Source organism: Biomphalaria glabrata, chromosome 9, assembly GCF_947242115.1.
Source record: "Biomphalaria glabrata chromosome 9, xgBioGlab47.1, whole genome shotgun sequence".
NCBI lineage: Eukaryota > Metazoa > Mollusca > Gastropoda > Planorbidae > Biomphalaria > Biomphalaria glabrata.
The window spans coordinates 4287563-4309448 of record NC_074719.1 but is presented as its reverse complement, the minus strand read 5'-3'; the positions used below and the strand labels follow the sequence as shown (position 1 = coordinate 4309448).

General features: G+C 35.5%; 1 protein-coding gene across 1 annotated transcript; it reads left to right on the top strand.

Moving 5' to 3' along the window:
• Nucleotides 1-5040: 5040 nt before the first annotated feature.
• Nucleotides 5041-15379, top strand: LOC129928074 (uncharacterized). Its single transcript, XM_056040432.1, has 6 exons — nucleotides 5041-5166; nucleotides 7799-8088; nucleotides 9278-9382; nucleotides 10259-10417; nucleotides 11765-11973; nucleotides 15216-15379. Exons 1-6 carry the CDS (start codon nucleotides 5079-5081, stop codon nucleotides 15367-15369), a joined length of 1005 nt encoding a protein of 334 aa, XP_055896407.1. The 5' UTR covers nucleotides 5041-5078; the 3' UTR covers nucleotides 15370-15379.
• Nucleotides 15380-21886: the final 6507 nt, after the last annotated feature.

Here is a 21886-nt window from a genome sequence, read left to right as displayed (position 1 = left end):
GTGCACAGATTCTTTACAACAGTGGTGCTCAAACTGAGGTACTCGAACCCCCCCCCCCCAGAAGACGACCGAAAATGAACACTGTATACAATTAAAATAACTTCTTCGCTAAAAGGTAGTTTATTTGATCTGATAATTTTATTAATAATCAACTCACCCTCACTACTGAGGTTTAACATGTTTTTTACCTACTATTCTATGTTGACTTAAGGTAAATATTTGAAGACATTCTTCACTTGGATACTCCCGACTGGGCAGTGGCGTAACTAAGGGGGGGGGGGGGAGGGGGGGGGAGAATTTTAAAATCCCCCCGGGCCCCCACCTAGGGGGGGCCTCCAAATGGGTGTCCGAAATTTATTTGTAAATACATAAATTAATATATTTGATTGACAAATAGTGTCAACGGGTGTCTTTTTTTTTTTCAACATTTATGGATTAAATTTATCACAAAGACTAAACCTAAATCTATCAGTATGTTGACTTTGTCGACATTTTAAAAATATTTTTTTCCCACAGAGATCAAAGTCTTTTTTAAAGTTTGTTTTACATTTTAAACTTTGTTACCACGAATAAAACTGCATGATATACAGCGAATTCCAGGTATCTTGTTACCTTTACTAATAATAGATCTAAATGGCTAGTATTTTATGGCTACACTAATTAACCTTGAAGCAAAATTTAAAGAATCGAGTATAACATATCCAAAAGTTATTCTTAATAATGCTAGAATAGTGCATTATTCGGGTTTGGCCGTCTATAATTTCAGAATTAAACTTCACACTCGAGTTATTACCCCTCTATTCATCTTTCCTCAATCCAATGGAAACTCCCTTTTTATTTCCATCTAATCCTTTTGCTTTCGCACAAAACATAAACAACAAACAATGACGTAATATATAATATTAGCACATCCTTCCTTTTGAAGTTATTATCACACCCTTCCTTTTAAAGTTCTTAAGAGTGATATCTACTAGCAGGGCCGGCCCTAGCATTTGCGGGGCCCTATGCGAAACGGATCGCGTGGGGCCTAGTCTGTGTAGGGATGAGCATAATGTCAAAATTATTTTTTTTGAATTAGAAAATAGGCCTACTTTCGTCTTTGCAATAAATTTGTATCAAATGAAAGCTCACAATGCCACTTTTTATTTACAGGCACCCCAAAATGTCAATTGCGTCTATTCTTCAGGAGATTTGAATAAATTCAAAAAAATTTCAGGACTTTATCGTATATTTTGCCTTTTCATGAGATTTCCTGGAGGCCCTGGAAAATCAGGAGGTCGCGAAAACAGTGTTATTTTATATACGTTACAATGGTTTAATTTAATAATGTACACTTAGAATTAGTTCGGTTCATATGAAAGCGCGGGGCCCACTGCGACCGCATAGGCTGCAGAGGCCCAAGGCCGGCCCTGTCTACTAGGAACTTTAACAATTCTTCGACTTCTGGTTGTCTTGACTGGCACAACAAGTTCTCTAGACGTTGGTCTATAACTGTCTGTTTCGTTTGTTCCAACAGTTTGCAGTTCATTGTCTCCATCGGAATCATAGTACCCAGAGATGTCTACATCGAATCTCTTATTCAAAAAGCGTTGATTTCTTCTGTATGTTTTTCCGTTTGTCTTTATGATGTAAGATCTGGGTGCTGAATGTTTTTTTTATGACAACTGCTTTCTGCCATGTTTGACCTAGACGAACTCTCCAACAGAATAATCTTTAGGTAGTCTTGCTTTTGCATCGTATTTCACTTTGCTTTTCATCTGTCGTTCGTTGAATAATGTCTCTGCATTTTCAGCTACCGATGGTTTCAATAGTTCGGGATCAGTTGGAATGATTCCCTGAGTCTTCTACTCGTCAGCAGTTGTAATGGTGAATACGGCATTCCACTTATCGGAGTATTTCTATACTCGAGCATAGCGAGATATGGATCTTTCCCACTTTTGTATGCTCTGAATACTTTTGCTTGCGCACAAAACATAAACAACCAACAATGACATAATACCATATAATATTAGCACAGAATCTTCTTCATGAAGTGGAAAATTAAGAATTTTTTGCCTATCTTGAGTTCTGGTCAAAGCTCTTGCGCCCAATTAATATAGTTCAGAAGAAACTACAAAAGTCTGGACTGCATATACGGGCAGCTGCTAAAGAAATTAGTACCCTTCTTTCATGCTTTCTGCAAAATGATGAAAAACTGACTAATACCCAATCCATCGAAAAAGGAAAAGAAGGTAGTGAATACTATGGATTCCCTGTAATCAAAACAACTAGAAGAAAGAAAAGACTTGATGGGAAGTTGAGTTCTAATGTAGGACTGTCAATAGAACTGCAATTCAAACGTGTTGCGACAGAAGTGCTGGACAGATTTCATATGGAGATGAAGGGCAGATTTCAAAGGCTGGAAAGAAAATGGATACCTTTGGGTTTCTTCTTGAACCAAGACACTTGTTAGACGAAGACCCGCTTATGACTAACTGTGCTACTTTTCCTGTTTGTATGATGAAATAAATGGCAAATCGCTTTTTCAATGATGTCATTCATGCACGATCACTTGTCATCAACAAACCAGTAATACAATCACCAATAGACATATTTAGGTAAAAAGGCTTCATATGGTAATTACGTGTGCTCAAACTTTGCAACCTCTTCCGAATACCGCTAACTCAGGCCACTTCCATTACGTCATGTGAGAGATCATTCTCAAAGCTCAAGCTCATCAAAAACTATCTCAGGAGCACAATGACACAAGAAAGGCTTATCATGGCTTTAATGTCAGTGAAGTCACAAATACTAGAAAGTATCGATGTAGTTGATGTTATAGATGTCTTTGCTGCACAGAATGCACGACGTGAAGCGATATCAATTTAGATTTGTCACTTGTGCATTATTTAACTAATAAACAACGGTATTATTCATTAAAAGAGTCTTGATTACTTTTTGATAAGTTTACTAATATACTGAACCAATTTGATTTGGGGCTTATATATTTTTGCGTACATTATCCCATGTCATATGTCGAATGTCAAAATACAAGGGGGCCCCAAAGAGGTCAATCCCCCCGGGCCCCCAAATCCCTAGTTACGCCCCTGCGACTGGGTATTGAACACTTTTGCGATTGAACGAACTCAGATCCCAATCACAGATTCTTCTTCTTCCTTTTTGTGTTGATATATATATATATATATATGTTGGAAGGTTCAAACAATTAGTCCCATATCTGCAATGAACTGCACAGTGGATTTCGGATCTGGCAGCTCTCCTATAGGAGGGGGGGGGGGAGTTTGAGGCCATCGTCTTGTTTGGGCCTCTCGATGGAGTATGCAGTTTTGAAGGACATGGTCGCATTCTCTGGTGATACAAGGATAAATCTCACTAGTACCTATTTTTATCTTACGGAGCACGTTTTGTCTCATTGTGCTGTGTCCGGTTCTGAGACGAAATATTATATGTTGGTCATTTCGGAACAGTTCTTATTCCTTCTATTCCTTTAATGCAGCGGTTCTCAACCTTTTATGCTCGGAGACCCCTTTTTACAATCCCCCACTCTGCCGCGAACCTCCCCACCCGCAAACACACACAGCAATAGAAGAATAGACAAAAACAATCCATTTTTTCGAGGGTCTTTAGCGACCCCTGGCAAATCGTCAATCGAGCCCCAAGGGGGTCGCGACCCACAGGTTGAGAACCCCTGGTTTAATGGATCATAGGCCCCGGACCCCGCGCCTCCATATATATATATATATATATATTGTTGTGGGCTAAACTAATGTGACTTCTGACTCTATCTCAATTATTACTGAACATTAGCCACAGAACATTACGAGCGTAGCCAAGCCAAGGGTCATTTTGAGTTTAAACCCCCTCCTGATGGTTTGGAGTTTAAATACTCCCAGACAGAGAGTTTTAAGGTTGAAAACCTCTATCTTAAATTTTATTCTAAAGCAAACTACAATTACCAAATTCTATGAGCGTAGCTACGGGGGGTTTTAATTAAAAAAAAAAAAACTCCACAGATTTTTTAGTTTAAAACCCCTAAAAAATGATTTTGTCGATAAAACTTACCTTTTCGATATAAAATTTAAAGCAAGCCACATACACCTAATTCCAAGAGTGTAGCCAAGAGAGGTTACACATTTCTACCAGTGGCTGGACTCCATTAATAAAGTGCAGTGAATCTGCAAAAATTGAAAAATACTAAATGTGGCTCAACAAAGATGGCTAAGACGGATTTTAGGAGTCAGTTATAGAAATCGGGTCTCAATCGGGTCTCAATCAATGAAATCCTATGCCGAACTGGGAGATCACCCCTTAGTAGGGTTGTGACAGAGCGTTGCATGAGGTTTGCGGGACATATTCTCCGACAAAATAAATTACTCATAATAAGAGTTGCGATGACATGGAGGCCATTACGAGGAAAGCGCAAAATAGGGACATCCTAGTACAGCTTGGCGCCACATTTTCATTGAGGTCCTCAGAGCACGTGGGAAGAGGCTTCAGACATTGCCAGTGACATTTGTGGAAACAGCTTGCCGCTCAATGCGCCGAACGGCGCGGGAGGATCTAAGTCAGTAAGAATAGCACATAAGTATTATTGAAATCTTTTTAATCGCAATATAATGCACTGTAGATACTTTAGAATATGCATTTTGTTGGCTTTCAATACCGGAAATAGGGCTCTGCCCCGCTCTTGGTAAGCTCACAGTGCTTCCCCAGATCCCTTTTGCTGGCAATGGCGAGGAGTCTACAATTTTTCCACTAACTCCAGGAAAAACCTATTCTAGAGTACAATAAACGTCTTCCGAAAGAATGAAGGGTCAGTTTAGTAGGTATACACACACACATATATATATATTTTTGCGGGCCTCTCCCCCCCCCCAAAAAAAAAAATCCTGGCTACGCCCATGGCCTAGTGTATTCATGTGTGTTTGAATACAATATGTTATCATACGTGCGATGTCATATTACGACACATGTAGTCATGTATCCCTTTTTAAACTGAGACTAACTTCTCCCTCTTGTCTTGTTTCTCATCAGATAAATTACAGACTTTCGGCCGACCTCCTGACTTCGTGGGTGACATGACAGACAGACTGACGGAGATGTTGAATGCATCAACGGATATGCAGTCGTACATCGTCACTAAAAAGTGCAACGATTTGTGGTGGGGTAAGATGAATGACAGATGAATGATACTTAACTCAATTAAGTCAATTTATAATTGAATTAAAATATTTTTGTGTGTACATTAAACTTAAGTTTACACCAAAAACCTGCACATCCATGGTGGGAAATAGAGGAAAACTAAAGCCACACATAGAAGGCAAAATAAAAACACAACTACTAGGTTTTCTGTAACATGTCAATAATCATAAAAAAAAAGACAGTATTAAGTATCCTACAGAATTTCGCAATTTGCCGTTTCCTCTCCATATATATTATATAGGCGATGGACAGCTGCTTAGGAAGATATATCAAATGGTGGAAACATAAAATTGATGGACTTATAACTGAAAGGAAATTGTCACAAAATTGAGATGTAAGCGATGTAGACAAATTTATATATACATCAGTGCATTAGTGGGAAAATAATATAAAAAAAAACAGGTAAAAAGAGAGAAAAAGGATAAATGAAAAAGAGTAAAACAGAGATAAAGAGAAGAAGAGAAAGAAAGAGAGAGTAACAGAAAGAAACACAGAGAAATGGGGATATTAGAAAAAGTGAGAGTGAGAGAGAGAGAGAAATGAAGAGAGAAAAAGTAACTGAGACTATGAAAAAGGGAAAAGGTATGAGAAAGAGAGTGTAAAGGAGGGAAAAAAGATACCACAGTTAAAGACAACACTTTTTTAACAATTAGGAAAACAAAAATGTACCCCAGTTAAAGACAACACTTTTTTAACAATTAGGAAAACAAAAATGTACCCCAGTTAAAGACAGCACTTTTTTAACAATTAGGAAAACAAATCAAGACAACACTTTTTAACAATTAGGAAAACAAAAATGTACCCCAGTTAAAGACAGCACTTTTTTTAACAATTAGGAAAACAAATCAAGACAACACTTTTTTAACAATTAGGAAAACAAATAAAGATAGCACTTTTTTTACAATTAGGAAAACATATAAAGACAGCACTTTTTAACAATTTGGGAAACAAATAAAGACAGCACTTTTTTAACAATTAGGAAAACAAATAAAGACAGCACTTTTTTAACAATTAGGAAAACAAATAAAGATAGCACTTTTTTTTAACAATTAGGAAAACAAATAAAGATAGCACTTTTTTAACAATTAGGAAAACAAATAAAGACAGCACTTTTTTAACAATTAGGAAACCAAATAAAGACAGCACTTTTTTAACAATTAGGAAAACAAATAAAGACAGCACTTTTTTAACAATTAGGAAAACAAATAAAGACAGCACTTTTTCAACAATTAGGAAAACAAATAAAGACAACACTTTTTTAACAATTAGGAAAACAAATAAAGACAGCACTTTTTTTAACAATTAGGAAAACAAATAAAGACAGCACTTTTTTTTAACAATTAGGAAAACAAATAAAGACAGCACTTTTTTAACAATTAGGAAAAAAAATAAAGACAGCACTTTTTTAACAATTAGGAAAACAAATAAAGACAACACTTTTTTAACAATTAGGAAAACAAATAAAGACAGCACTTTTTTAACAATTGGGAAAACAAATAAAGACAGCACTTTTTTAACAATTAGGAAAACAAATAAAGACAGCACTTTTTTAACAATTAGGAAAACAAATCAAGACAGCACTTTTTTTAACAATTGGGAAAACAAATAAAGACAGCACTTTTTTAACAATTAGGAAAACAAATAAAGACAACACTTTTTTTTAACAATTAGGAAAACAAATAAAGACAACACTTTTTTTTTTACAATTTGGATGCGGATGTAACTTTTTATATTTTCGTGGAGGGTAGGGAAGCACGAGTCATAAGTAGGTCAACAAAAACTCGTGGAAAACCATTAGAGTACAAAGTACTTTATCTCTCTTTTTTTGTGTGTTTTAAAGCTATTTCTAATACTTATTGTCTTCAATCTTTGAAACGCGTATTAAGCTGGATAATATTTAACTCAAAATGAACAACAGTGAAAAAAAAAAAAGCAGTAACTAAAAGAAAATACTTTGATAGTATGTATGTAAGTGGAAGACACATTATCTTTTGTAGTAAAACCATTTAAATATTTTTTTTATGAACTTACTCTTGTCTATTGGAAAAAAATATTGAACCTACTATTTCTTCCACACCCAATCTCGGATAAAGTTGAAATTTGGCACAATTATTTCTTTAACCTGACAAATAAGAATCCATTAAAAAATATAACAATTAGTTAATTAACTATTGGTAGTTGATTATTTTGTTTAGTATCGAACAAAGTAAAGAAATCGTACTTGACAGATTTGTTGGTATTCGTTGAATTAGTCCCCTTGAGGAGGTTTAAGCCCTGAGTGAACACATTTTTTTTATTAATTTGAAAAGCGATCACTTTAACATTCAAACAGATACCCTTTCTCCCCCCCTCCCTTTTCCAAACTAGTCCAGACAAGTGATAGGATCATAGCGTATTGAGAAAGCTAAAAGAATGAAAATGCCCTAAACAAAAAAAAATCGGTAAAAATATTTCTAATCTCACTTATTTATTATTGTTAGTCTAAATCTTATACAAATTTAATCATATGACTGACCCGAACTAATTGATACAATTTCACTTAATGTAAACTTTATTTTGTTTTAAAAAAGTTTTTTTTTCGGTTTTTCTTGTTTAGCTTGTCGGTCTGAAAGTTGCTCTAGACATTTAAGTCAGAACCCTAAAGAAAGACTCTGGGACATACTGTCACCAAAACTGACACTGACAGACCAGGATCGTGAAAAGATCGTCAGTTTGTCATCCCAGATCCCTGCCAGTAACATCATCTTCGCCAGTGCCACGTCTGCTAATCATTACTATGAAAGTCAGGCCATGATTCACAGGTTACACACAGTTGTCTTCCCTTATGTTCCGGACAAGACTTTTGTTTTGCTAGATCTGGGACTCACAAAGGAGCAAAGAAATAAAGTAGGCTTTCGTACAGCACATAGTACTTACATAGTACTAACGTACTTATAGTTCATACAGCACATTGTACTTAGGTACTTATAGCTCATACAGCACATTGTACTTACGTACTTATAGTTCATACAGCACATTGTAGTTACGTACTTATAGTTCATACAGCACATAGTACTTACGTACTTATAGTTCATACAGCACATTGTACTTTGTACTTATAGTTCATACAGCACATTGTACTTACGTATTTATAGTTCATACAGCACATTGTACTTACGCCTGAGCTAGCCAGGAAAACCAGTGACTTGGCAGAATTTAAGTCATTGGTTAATATGCATGACTAAATGCATGAAGCATAGGACGTAATCATCTTCTTTTTTTGAATTAACGTCTGTATTATATAAGATAAGATAAGATAATATATTAACACGAATGTTGGGGGTCGTATACCCATATGAAACAGACGTTTTAATGTCAAATAGGATTGGAATGTATTGTTGTAACTCTGCTCCCGCGCCAAACTGCTGGTGCGCACCTGAGCACTACTAAACACTAGTAGTATAAGACATGTTTAGATAGGAAGAAGGACTGTTGTGGATCTGGCTGCAGTGATCTGCAAGTTATTGGAGTCTGGGCTGTCTTGACTCAAGGGAACGTCCTTTGTGCTATCCATGAACTGTGTTGAGGATCTGGGACGGCACAGGGAAGTGTGTCGGTGGTTTGTATTGGTAGTTAGGTAGAAAGGGACTGGTGTCACTTGGGATAGGACATTCTGGGAATTGATGGCTGATATCCATGCCTGATACTGTTAGTAGTGTAAATAAATACCTAGTTTATTGTTACGTACTGCCTTTATAGTTTAGTGTCTACCTTAAAGTTACAGCAGTATACTATATTATTTAAGCATAAAGTAAAGTGTGTAAAATAAGTAGTTCTTCTTTCGCCTAAAGGTCCACAGTTATGGCTAATTAAAAAATATATATATATTCAGCTTTGGAATATCCAGGTTTTATTAAAGATGTTCTTATAGCATTTTTAGAATCTGCCAATCGGTATTATTTTATTTTTTCTTTATTACATGACGCGGCAAAGTCTAGAATCTAGACAGACTAAACTTTCAACATATTTTGTTTAGTCCTGTTATGATAGTGATAGCGTATTAAGTCATAACTTATCTGATTCCGTCTGTTTTCAGACTGAGAAAGCTTGCCAATGTCACGTGATATCATTTCCGTTTGAATTGTTTCCCACACATTTTCGAGATCTGCATTCATGTGCTTGGAAACCAGTTTTTATCATGGTAAGGATTGTGATCCACATAGGATGAAATTTTTTAACATACATCATAAGGACTACCTTGACGAGATTGATTTTTACGTTAAAGATTCTTGTATCATAATAAAAAAAAAAAAACTACCCCAGGGCCGGATTTAAGGGAGGGCAAGCAGAGCTGGACCCCCAGGGCCTCCACAAAAGAGAAAAAGATATCGGAATTTCAATCGAATGGTCAGGAATGTTTAATTTTTTACTCACTTTTAACACATAACAATGTCGTGATTCAAAATTGTCCGCTTGGAGTTGTAGCATGCTCGGAATATGTAAATAAAAGTTCCCCCTGTTTATCTATAGGGCAGATGATGTTAAGGTCATTTGTGTCTTTGGCCAACGGTTAACGAGCAGTGTGTCATGTGGCCAGCACAAGGACCACCACCTTTACTTTCCCCAACGTTAGTCAAATGGACTCAAGGCTTAGATTAAAAATCCCGAAAACCAAAATCCCAGTCGAGATTTGAACCCAGGACCCCAGGTTCGGAAGCCAAGCGCCTAACCACTCTGCCACCGCGCTCCATGAATATATAAATACAGCTCCAGACACAAACACGTACACTTGTTTTAAAACTAATATATACATATATTTTTTTTAAAGGAAAGGGAGATTAAACTTAGAAGACCTAGATTTCGTTCTTGTAAAATAAAATCAAGTATTTTTATTAATTAGTGGATCTTTATTAACTCTTTCGAAAGAGTGTAGGGGACTCCACAAAATCTTACCCCAGGGGCCTCCACGCACTTATATCCGGCCCTGCACTACCCTGCTACATTTTTAAAAATATATTTAGTAATTTAAGATGGTTTCAAGTAAGTGTTTTATGTTTATTCTTTAAAAAAATGAAAGGCTTGCATGATGAAAACAAAGAAACTGGTCGTTTATCAAGACGCCTCAATCTACTGGAAAGACCATATTGTGGAGTTGTTAGATAGGGGAGATAAGCTTGGCCTACAGCTGTGGGGAGGAAGAAGTATGCATAACATCCCTGGAGCTACAATGAAAGGGGTAATCCAAGTACTATAATACTTGCAGCGTATTCAATTATTTCTATTTAAAATAAAATTATATATAATATTATTCTAATATAAAATAGTGTCATGTAGAAAAGATTTAATGTAATATAGAATAATTTAGCATTGAATGTATTTAAATACTTATGCTTCTAATATCATTGCACTATTTCCATATATGAAATAAAATACATATGTTGCATACTTCGGAAGGATTTTAAGCCTTAAAAATTTGAATCTATAAAAAAAATAATCAGGTTGATTATAAAAACAATGTACTGTAATAGGAAATATCTTATGAAGTATGTATCTCATGTTTTCTTTATTTCTAATTTTTTACAATGATTACTCCCGTTTTCGGGGTGTCGTTTTTGTACTCTTTTTATCATCCAGTTTGTTCCAGTTATGGTTCTTTTTAAAACTTATTTACTTTCATGTATAGACGTCCCTTTGCCAGATAATGGCGCAAAAATTATTTTCACTTTCATACATTCATGTAAACAACTTGTCTTTTAGTTGTCTATTCTAAACTAATATTTTTAAAAATTGTAAAAATAAATGAGTTTAATGTTATATGTTCCTCGTTCCATATGCTAGGACAAATTTGTACAGATGCTCCTTCTTCCCTAGTGCTATTAGAGCATGGAATGGGTTGCCTGAGCTAGCAGGAAAACCAGTGACTTGGCAGACTTAAGGTCATTGGTTACTATGCATGATAAAATGCATGAGGCGTAGGACGTAATCATCTTCTTTTTTTTTTTTTGAAGTAACGTTTGTATTATATAAGATAAGATACCGTGCTATGGGCCATTTAACTACATAAACTCAAAGTGCTCTCCACTTTAACTTCTGGATCTGATACGTCCACAAAACGCTATGTAAAAGATAAATGCTCTTTGTGGCTAACATCAAGCGTGCAGTCAAGGATGACGAGAAAATATGCCATCAAGTCTATAAGCTCGTTTTGAATCTGGTCGTGAGCCTCGGCGTTCTTAATTAGTCGAAGATGTTCAGAATTTAAGTCGTAGGTTAACATGCATGACTAGATGCATGACGCGTAGGATGGCTGCCTGGTCGTGCGGTTTGCACGCTGGACTGTCGTTCAGATTCATCGATGGTCCCGGGTTCAAACCCTACCCGCTCCCATCCCCCGTCGTCCTTCGGGAGGTTTGGACTAGGAAGTAAATTATCTTCAACTCTGAAGGAACATCCGAAACATATAAAACAAACAAACAAATCATCTTCTTTTTTTGAATTAGCGTCAGTATTTTATAAGGTAAGATGTTTCTTAGCCAGTATTAATAAGATGTATACTTAATGATATTAAATTATATATTTCCAGATGTTTGATTTCTTTGGGGACCAGCCTTGTGCTTACATAAACTATACCCAGCTTCAAGCTGGTGTCAGTGTATTTAAACAAACTCCATTTGTAGTTCGGGCCATACTCGAACCTTGGACGAAGTGCGTGATGGAGCTAGACTGCTTCTGTCCAAACTGCACTCGGGGATACAGAGAAAGTAGAAACAACACGCTACACAGGTGTCACAGGCAAGTGCAATGCGAAACTAAACACAATCATCTAAGTTCTTGTACAATAAAGATTGTTTCGTAATTCACAATAGACCGACATGTAGAAAGACGCCTTTGTTTAGCTTTTCAAAAGAAAAAAAATTGACAAAATCCCATTACATTACAATGTAACACGAAACTGTAAAGCATCGGTGTCCCCAGGGGAGGGGATCAGAGTTTAAACTACCCTTCTTTCAGAGGGTTTTCAAGTTAAAACCGCACTCTTAAATAAGAATCTAGAGCAAACTGCCCATATCCAATAAAACCCAGATTCTAATGCATTGCAGACACTTCAAAATATGCATTTTGTTTAGTTTCAATAAATGTTGATTTCATAAAATGTAACATTTTTTACACCCTCCAACCCCCCCCCCCCCCCGAGAAAACAGTTCCGGTTAAGCGAATGTATAAATCTACAAGACTATATAATATTCTAATGACAGGTTTTTATATCTAGATTTAGAAGACGGGAGTATTACAGGGATGTATGCTTTCGCCATTGATATTTTTGTGTCTGAGTCTTGAGATAGTCTCAGACAGCAAAAAGGCATACAATGGAAGCGTAGCGCATGTCCCGAGTCAATCAACAAGTCCCGTGTGTTGATGTGCTTTGAATATAGTTTCCTGTAGTTATAAACGTCATTTAGTTTATGTCAATTATTCGCGACAATTTCTTTTACAATACCTCTTTTCAAGTCAGAAAGTCATAGAGGGTGGGTGGACGCTGATCTCAAAAAACGGCTCTAATGATTTTTCTAGAATTTTTACAGTTTATGTAATATGTATGTTGCTGAGAAAATAATTACTAACTCGTTGGCCACATGGGGAAAACTCTAGTTCGACAGTTACAATTTTCAAAGCGAAAATAAATAAATGTAAATTTGGCTTGAGAACTACACTTAGATCTAGAGCCAAAATTGGTTTTTGAAAAGACTATCGCGTTATTGAAAGGATTTACTTAGGACTTAGGTCCTCCCGCGCCGTTCGCAAGCTGTCTTCACAAAGATCTGTCACTGGCAATGTCTGGAGCCTACTCCCACCTGGTGTCCACTGTTCTGAGGTCCTCCATGAAGGTGTGTCGCCTAGTTATACGAGGACGTCCCTGTTTGCGCTTTTCTCGTATTGGCTTCCATATCATCGCAACTCTTGGTATGCGTAGTTCATTTTGTCGGAGAACAGGTCCCGCAAACCTCATTCGACGCTCTGTCACAACCTCACTAAGTTGTCGACTCTCAGTTCGACGTAGGATTTCCTTGTTTGAGACTAGATCTATATAAACCGACTCCCAAAATCCAAAAAAACACCACACAAAGCTTGTATTAGTTTGGGTTAGTCATGTAATTAAATGAATTAGTAATAGATCTAGACCAAAAACAAAAAGTCTTTGTGATCAAAAATATTTGTACCAATTGTTTTTGTTTAGCGCTATTTCATGCTTTTAGCTTTCTCAGTACGCTATGGTCCTTATCCCTTGTCTGGACCAGTTGGGAAAGCGGGGGGAGAGGTGAAAGAAAGGTGTATCTGGGTCAATGCTACAGTATCGATGCCCAAAATACGGCCCGCGGGCCAGATCCGGCCCGCGACGTTGCTCAAATCGGCCCGCCGAAACGTCGGCACAAAATGTAGAAAATCTCCCCTCCGTAAAAAAAAGTTAGGGAAATGTATCTTTACCTACGTTAAGGTCCTGTTTATTTCTCTGATTGATTGGTGCCATGACCCTTAACATTTGTGGGTTTATGAAATGGGACTGTAAAAGTACATTGATTTTTTCCTTTTTTGTGGAACATTATAATAAGCCAACATATTTTTTTATTAATTAATTAATAGTTTCAGGTCAAATACAGTTCGTTTTTGCACCTTTTAGATCATATGGCCCGCGACACGAGTATCGGAAATTAAAAGGGCACGCAGGTCGATTTACGTTGGGCATTACTGATATAAGCTATATTAGCGTAGTCAGTCGTAGTGTAGGGATGCCGATAAATGATTCTTTTTTGAAGTAACGTCCTTAGAATAAAATGAGATAGAATTGCTCTAAGCTCTGCTTATATTTCTTTACGTAATCTACTAAAGATTACACCTACATTCTAATCTAGACTAGAAGTAGATCTAGATCTAGACCTTTAGAGTTTTAAATGGACCTCATTCACCAATTGTAAACAAACAACATTTAGTCACGTGATCTTATTGATAAAACAACGGGAAAAAAACACTGTCACGTGACAACCATCATGAATTAAACATGAGATCGTAAGTTATATAGAAGAGCTAGAGCACCTATTGTTTGTTTGTTTACGGTTGGTGAATGAGGTCCATTGGGCTGTCCAGGTCTAGATTTAGTTCTAGAGGTCTATATAATGAAAGTGTAAATAAATAATAAAAAAAAAACAATGAACCGTTTAGTAAGTAGCTCTGGCCTAAAGGATAGACACTAACGTAGAAAGAGTTGACTTTGTCAAAGTACGATTTCAATACCCCCCCCCCCGCTTTGACCTAGATTGTTGCTATTTTATAAATTTCTTTTTTTTTTTTTTTTCTTATACTTAATTTTAGTTTTAGTTTTATAATTGAGCTATTGTTTTAAAAACAAATGTATTTTTCATTATTTTTTCTTGTTTCTAACAGTAAAAATTTTTTTTTAGCTTAAATGACATTAAGAGTAAAACACCGGAATTGTGCATAAATGACATCTTTAGAAAGCAAGTTAGGCCCTACTATTTGTTTACAAAACTTATATCCACTCACTCTGGTAAAAAGTTTGTACACGTTATTTCTCCGACACCCTATTATAGCATAGTGCAGGGCAGGCCACTGTCATGTTGGCTCATATTTCTCACGGCCATGGCCAAATTTTGATTTACGATACCCTTGCTGCGGGGAAGAAGAGGAAACCGTGCCTCATATTCTTTTCAACTGCCCCAGACTTGCTGATCACCGTCTCTAGGAAACCACAAATTCTCGACCTGTATGGTGACATGTATACACTACGTAAGACAGCGGGGTTTCTGTCCAGAGCTTTTTGCAAGAGAGGATTTGAGCCTCTCAAGCCCACACTCAAGTGGATTTTGATGATGATTACAAATTTAATTACTTGACTGATCCAAACAAATTGATACAGTCACATTTAGCATAAGTTGTTGTTTTTTTTTAAAGAATTTTTTGAAAATAGTTTTTTTCTTGTTTAAATATTTGATTATATTCTATTTCTCTTAAATGAACAGATTTGACCAATCCGCATTATCATTGATCGTCACCAAATTATTCGCCAGTGAACGTTACAGATTTCATATGCCAAAGACAGATGGAGGAAATGGTTACTTTTTAATGGTCAACAGATCTCAGAAAGAAACAAATTATTTTGATCAGGTTCATTAAACGTGTTATTAAAAAATATTTGTGTTTGTTTTTCATTAAGAGCTTCTAGCTCAATTTTTTTTTTATTTTGTATCAAAATATACCTCAGTAGTTTTAATAAACGATTGAGTTACATAGATTTTGGTAAACTCATTTAAGTTTATGTTAAGCCTCTAATTGATATCTTCCCTAGTGCTATTAGAGCATGGAATGGGTTGCCTGAGCTAGCCAGGAAAACCAGTGACTTGGCAGAATTTAAGTCATTGGTTAATAATATGCATGACTAAATGCATGACGCGTAGGACGTAATCATCTTCTTTTTTGAAGTAACGTCTGTATTATATAAGATAAGATAAGATATCTTTTCACTGCTATGCGTAGGACGTAATTATCTTCTTTTTTGAAGCAACAACTGTAATCTATTAGAAAAGATAAAAATAAAATAATGACCATAATAATACTAATAATAATGGAAAAACAACGAAAATATGAGAACCTAGGCCTGGAGATAAAGCGTTTATGGAAGTTATATAGAATAACAATTTACTCCATTGTTATATCAACCGAGGGGATAATAACAACTGACTTCACAGCACTAGCGGATCCAAAACTTTGGAGTGGGGGGGGGCGATTTTTGTTCAAACCCTAACCCTATGCATAAACGTGCTTACAGCATATATATATATATATATATATATATATATATATATATATATATATATATATATATATATATATATATATATATATATATATAAGAATTAAAAAAAAGCAGTGTTTTTAAACCTTAGGCGAAAAAAAAATCAGTCATGTTGAGGCCTTTGTCTTGCAAGCTTGGGGGTCTGGGGAAATGCTGTATGCTTCTCCAGTGAGGTTCGGGGCGAAGCCCTGCCGCCAAAATCGTTTTGTTGCATTCTTCACTGAAGAAAAGTATTCTCCTGACATCTACAGCACATTATTAATCAATTGAGTTCGGGGCGAAGCCCCGACGACATAAGTGTTTTCTTTCATTCTTCACTGAAGAAACGCATTCTCCTGACCCAGAGCTCCCTATTAAAAAAGGACCTTTTGAATAGTGTTGTAAACTATTCTAATATGAATTTATAGGCCCTTAATACATTGCAAATTAAACCGATTTGTTCCTTGAAAAGATAAGATACCCACATATTGAGATTAAAGCTTTGAGGATCGCCGCCGAAGAAAAAATTATTCGATAAATAATATTCAATAAACTTCAAGCGTAAATTGTGAGTTATAGTCCCATATTTATGTAACTAGAAGATATCAGATTGAGCAAAGGTTGGAAAAAGCGACTAGGAAATGTGTATTTTGGTTTAGAACTCATCTCAATCGTGACTCTTGAACTGAAAAATTTCGTTTGAATTTTAACTTTTCCAAAGAAAAGTGTTTCTTAAAATAACTATGATAAATTCATGTGAAATTACATAAACTCTGTCTGGAAAGGGGAAGGGCGGTAGAGTGAAAACGATTAATCCTCGCTCCCTTTTATAATTTCTGCTTATGATTGCATTTGGCATTTAAGAATAGGGGTGGGGCGACTCGATATAAGAATTTAATTTATAGCATATATAAATTATATTAGTAACAGATGTTTTTTTTATTTTGTAATTTCTTAACTATAATACAAAAAGAAAAAGTATTGATTTGTCCGAAGGGGGAAATGCGATTGCATGTGTCGCCACTCCCACCTGGTACAACCCTTTCTCATTTTATATTTAATAATCATAAAATTTGAGATTAGAGTGTGGTGCGACATAATATACAATAGGTTCACATATCAATACGTAGTTTATATTATATAAATATTCAACTAATTGTGTTCACAAACTATGATTTGTCCATAAAAGTAGGACCGCCCCCCCCCCCACTCAAAGGGTTTAGGTAGGAAGGGCAGTAGAGGTATTCGCCCCCCCCAATCGGTCAACAGGGTAACGACATAATATAAAGATCGGTTAAAATATCAATAACAAGTTTTAATCATGGTATTTAATTGATTCTGTTAGCAAGCCTAACCATAACCCGCCCCCCCCACCACTCAAAAGTTTATCGTGGGGGAGGGCGGATTGATTTCATCGCACCCTCCCGACCCCACCAAATCGGGCAACATACTAGAGGGGGGGGACGAAATAATCGAAAAATATGTTAAAAATATGAATAATTAGTATATATTATTAACATAAGTAATAAATTCGTATACAAATTGTGTGAATTCTAAATAAGAAGATAGCTGTAATGAAATAGTACTTCAGATGAAGACAGACGTAACAAAATAGTACTTCATAAAAAGACAGCTGTAATGAAATAGTACTTCAGATGAAGACAGCCATAATAAAATAGTACTTCAGATGGGGACAGCCGTAATAAAATAGTTCTTCAGATGAAAACAGCTGTAAAAAATAGTACTTCAGATGGGGACAGCCGTAATAAAATAGTTCTTCAGATGAAAACAGCTGTAAAAAATAGTACTTCAGATGGGGACAGCCGTAATAAAATAGTTCTTCAGATGAAAACAGCTGTAAAAAATAGTACTTCAGATGGAAACAGCCGTAATAAAATAGTACTTCAGATGAAAACAGCTGTAATAAAATAGTACTTCAGATGAGGTCAGGCGTAATAAAATAGTACTTCAGATGAAAACAGCCATAATAAAATAGTACTTCAGATGAAAACAGCTGTAATAAAATAGTACTTCAGATGAGGTCAGGCGTAATAAAATAGTACTTCAGATGAAAACAGCCATAATAAAATAGTACTTCAGATGAAAACAGCCGTAATAAAATAGTACTTCAGATGAAAACAGCCATAATAAAATAGTACTTCAGATGAAAACAGCCGTAATAAAATAGTACTTCAGGTGAAAACAGCCGTAATAAAATAGTACTTCAGATGGAGAGAGGCGAAATAAAATAGTACTTCAGATGAAGACAGCCGTAATAAAATAGTACTTCAGATGAAAACAGCCGTAATAAAATAGTACTTCAGATGGAGAGAGGCGAAATAAAATAGTACTTCAGATGAAGACAGCCGTAATAAAATAATACTTCAGATGAAAACAGCCGTAATAAAATAGTACTTCAGATGGAGAGAGGCGAAATAAAATAGTACTTCAGATGAAGACAGCCGTAATAAAATAGTTCTTCAGATGAAAACAGCCTTAATAAAATAGTACTTCAGATAAAAACAGCCGTAATAAAATAGTTCTTCAGATGAAGACAGCTGTAATAAAATAGTTCTTCAGATGGAGACAGCCTTAATAAAATAGTACTTCAGATGAAAACAGCCGTAATAAAATAGTACTTCAGATGAAAACAGCCGTAATAAAATAGTACTTCAGATGAAGACAGCCGTAATAAAATAGTACTTCAGATGGAAACAGCCGTAATAAAATAGTACTTCAGATGGAGAGAGGCGAAATAAAATAGTACTTCAAAGATGAAGACAGCCGTAATAAAATAGTACTTCAGATGAAAACAGCCGTAATAAAATAATTCTTCAGATGAAAACAGCCTTAATAAAATAGTACTTCAGATGAAAACAGCCGTAATAAAATAGTTCTTCAGATGAAAACAGCCGTAATAAAATAGTACTTCAGATGAAGACAGCTGTAATAAAATAGTACTTCAGATGAAAACAGCCGTAATAAAATAGTTCTTCAGATGAAAACAGCCTTAATAAAATAGTACTTCAGATGAAGACAGCTGTAATAAAATAGTACTTCAGATGAAGACAGCTGTAATAAAATAGTACTTCAGATGAAGACAGCTGTAATAAAATAGTACTTCAGATGAAGACAGCTGTAATAAAATAGTACTTCAGATGAAGACAGCTGTAATAAAATAGTACTTCAGATGAAGACAGCTGTAATAAAATAGTACTTCAGATGAAGACAGCTGTAATAAAATAGTACTTCAGATGAAGACAGCTGTAATAAAATAGTACTTCAGATGAAGACAGCTGTAATAAAATAGTACTTCAGATGAAGACAGCTGTAATAAAATAGTACTTCAGATGAAGACAGCTGTAATAAAATAGTACTTCAGATGAAGACAGCTGTAATAAAATAGTACTTCAGATGAAGACAGCTGTAATAAAATAGTACTTCAGATGAAGACAGCCGTAATAAAATAGTACTTCAGATGAAAACAGCCGTAATAAAATAGTTCTTCAGATGAAAACAGCCTTAATAAAATAGTATTTCAGATGAAAACAGCCGTAATAAAATAGTTCTTCAGATGAAGACAGCTGTAATAAAATAGTTCTTCAGATGGAGACAGCTGTAATAAAATAGTACTTCAGATGAAGACAGCTGTAATAAAATAGTACTTCAGATGAAAACAGCCGTAATAAAATAGTACTTCAGATGAAGACAGTTGTAATAAAATAGTACTTCAGATGAAGACAGCTGTAATAAAATAGTACTTGTTTGAGGCTACTTGAACAAAATTTTAAACCATCTGACCATTTATTTGATGAGGCTTTTCATGAGCTATCATTACATATTTTTATATAACGTATATTTTGAATATGGCTTGATAAATGAATTTTCTACATTATCTGCTTACATAAGACTAACAAAGCGAAACGACTCCCAGGAAAACGAAGGGTCGGGGGGAGATAGTCGTTTCATTGTTGACCTCGGCTCCTCTCTTTTTTACCTCTACCAAAGTGGAAATGAAGTTAAATGGTGTAATGTTGAAGAATGTGAATGACGTGAAATGCTGGGTTCTTGCTTCCTGGAGTATTCTTAACACGTGACAATTATGTACACTACAAACTGACTTAAGTCCGTTTCAGCAGACAAATATAAAGTTTATTTTACAAGATAATATTAATACTGCAATCTCCTTGTTAGTGCTACGAGTCAAGACATAATAAAAATTCCTATCCGCACAACAGAGGTATCAAATTTATATCCAATGCGTTAAAGTTTCTAGATTACAAATCACGTCCGCATCTCAGCGGGTTACACTGTGTAGAAATATAGATCAACTAATACATGTCTCAAAAAGACCACTGGCAACAACTGCCCACAAGTTACTTTCTAACTGAAATTACTACAGACTTTTCTAAGTCGCTACTGTCCATCCTGGACCAAAAATATTACTTGACCACCCGGTCTAAAGTATACCGCTTGACTTAACTGACTTGAATGAACTCAAAGTCAACTATATTTATTCTTCTTCCTGTTTTCTACATCAGGAATTCCACGTGTCTTTTAGCTCTTAACATGACGTGAACTTTAGATCATGCAATGTCAACTAAGACTATGACACAAAGCATATCTGTGATAGCCATTCAACGGCTAAAGTAGACATTCATCAATTTCGATCTTTCAATGTAATATTTGAAATTTAATGATGATTTGTTTTCTCGGATTATTATCGTTTAACATTGTATTTAATTTTGCAATAACTTTGCAGTAGGTAGACCTACTGTGGTTGCATTTGACGTGAGAACTAGAAGAGATGCTGCCCCAGCGAACAGCCGAATAACTGATACTCTCTCATGTGAGAACTGTGGCAAAGTTTGCCGCTCTAGAATCGGCTTGTTTAGTCATACCAGAGTCTGTCTAAACTCCAGTGGAAGAAATCAACACTAGTAATTCATCTAGACGCGCCCATTGCTTTGAGAAACCTAAGGGGCCACCTGAGCCATGTATATGTTTTAAATTCTTTTATACTTTTAAAAATTTATATTAATATCATTGCAACGCAATTACGCTATGTTTCATTTCAATGAATATCTTGTATGATATAATAGCCATACTGTTAGATAACCAAAAGTGAGTATTCTATTTATTAATTATTTTGTCAATATCAATAAGCTCTGCGCATTGAAAGGTCTGAGTCCACCCAGCTCTAATGGGTACCTGACATTAGTTGGTCGTTGTGCCGGCCACATGACGCCCTCGTTAACCGTGGCCACAGAAACAGATGACTTTTACATCATCTGCATTTATAGATCACAAGGTCTGAAAGGGGGACTTTAATTTTTACTTATTTTTAGGTTTAATAAATTGTATAATTATTCCCTCAGACATAAAATGAGATTAAATTTTAATATTTTGTACACTTTATTAATTGGGTCCATAATTTTTTTTCTTGCTATGTAATAATAATAACAATAACAATAATACCCGGTAATAAATAATAATAATTAATAATAATAATAATAATAACAATAACAATCAAAACTGCTCGCCTCCAGAAATCAATTAGTTTTCTTTCTACGCAAATATGACTCCGAAGTAACCCCTCTGAACCTACACAATGCTGATGTCAATATCGGTTTGGACGACGTAGGGCATGAGATTCGCCAATAGGAAGAAAAAATCCTCCACGGAAAATTCCCGGCTTTATTACATGGGGACAACATCGACAAGGCTGCTTCCTTAACATGGCTCAAAGCAGGTCATCTCTACCCTGAAACAGAAGGCTTTGTTACAGCAATACAGGACAGAGTAATCAGGACAAAAAATTACGAGAAGCATATCCTGAAACTCAATTTTATCGACAAA

Coding starts and splice junctions, on each gene's coding strand:
- LOC129928074 (XM_056040432.1), top strand. CDS start 5,079: ATGACAGACAGACTGACGGAGATGTTGAATGCATCAACGGATATGCAG. Junction 8,089..9,277: donor CAAAGGAGCAAAGAAATAAA/GTAGGCTTTCGT, acceptor GTCTGTTTTCAG/ACTGAGAAAGCTTGCCAATG. Junction 10,418..11,764: donor CTGGAGCTACAATGAAAGGG/GTAATCCAAGTA, acceptor ATATATTTCCAG/ATGTTTGATTTCTTTGGGGA.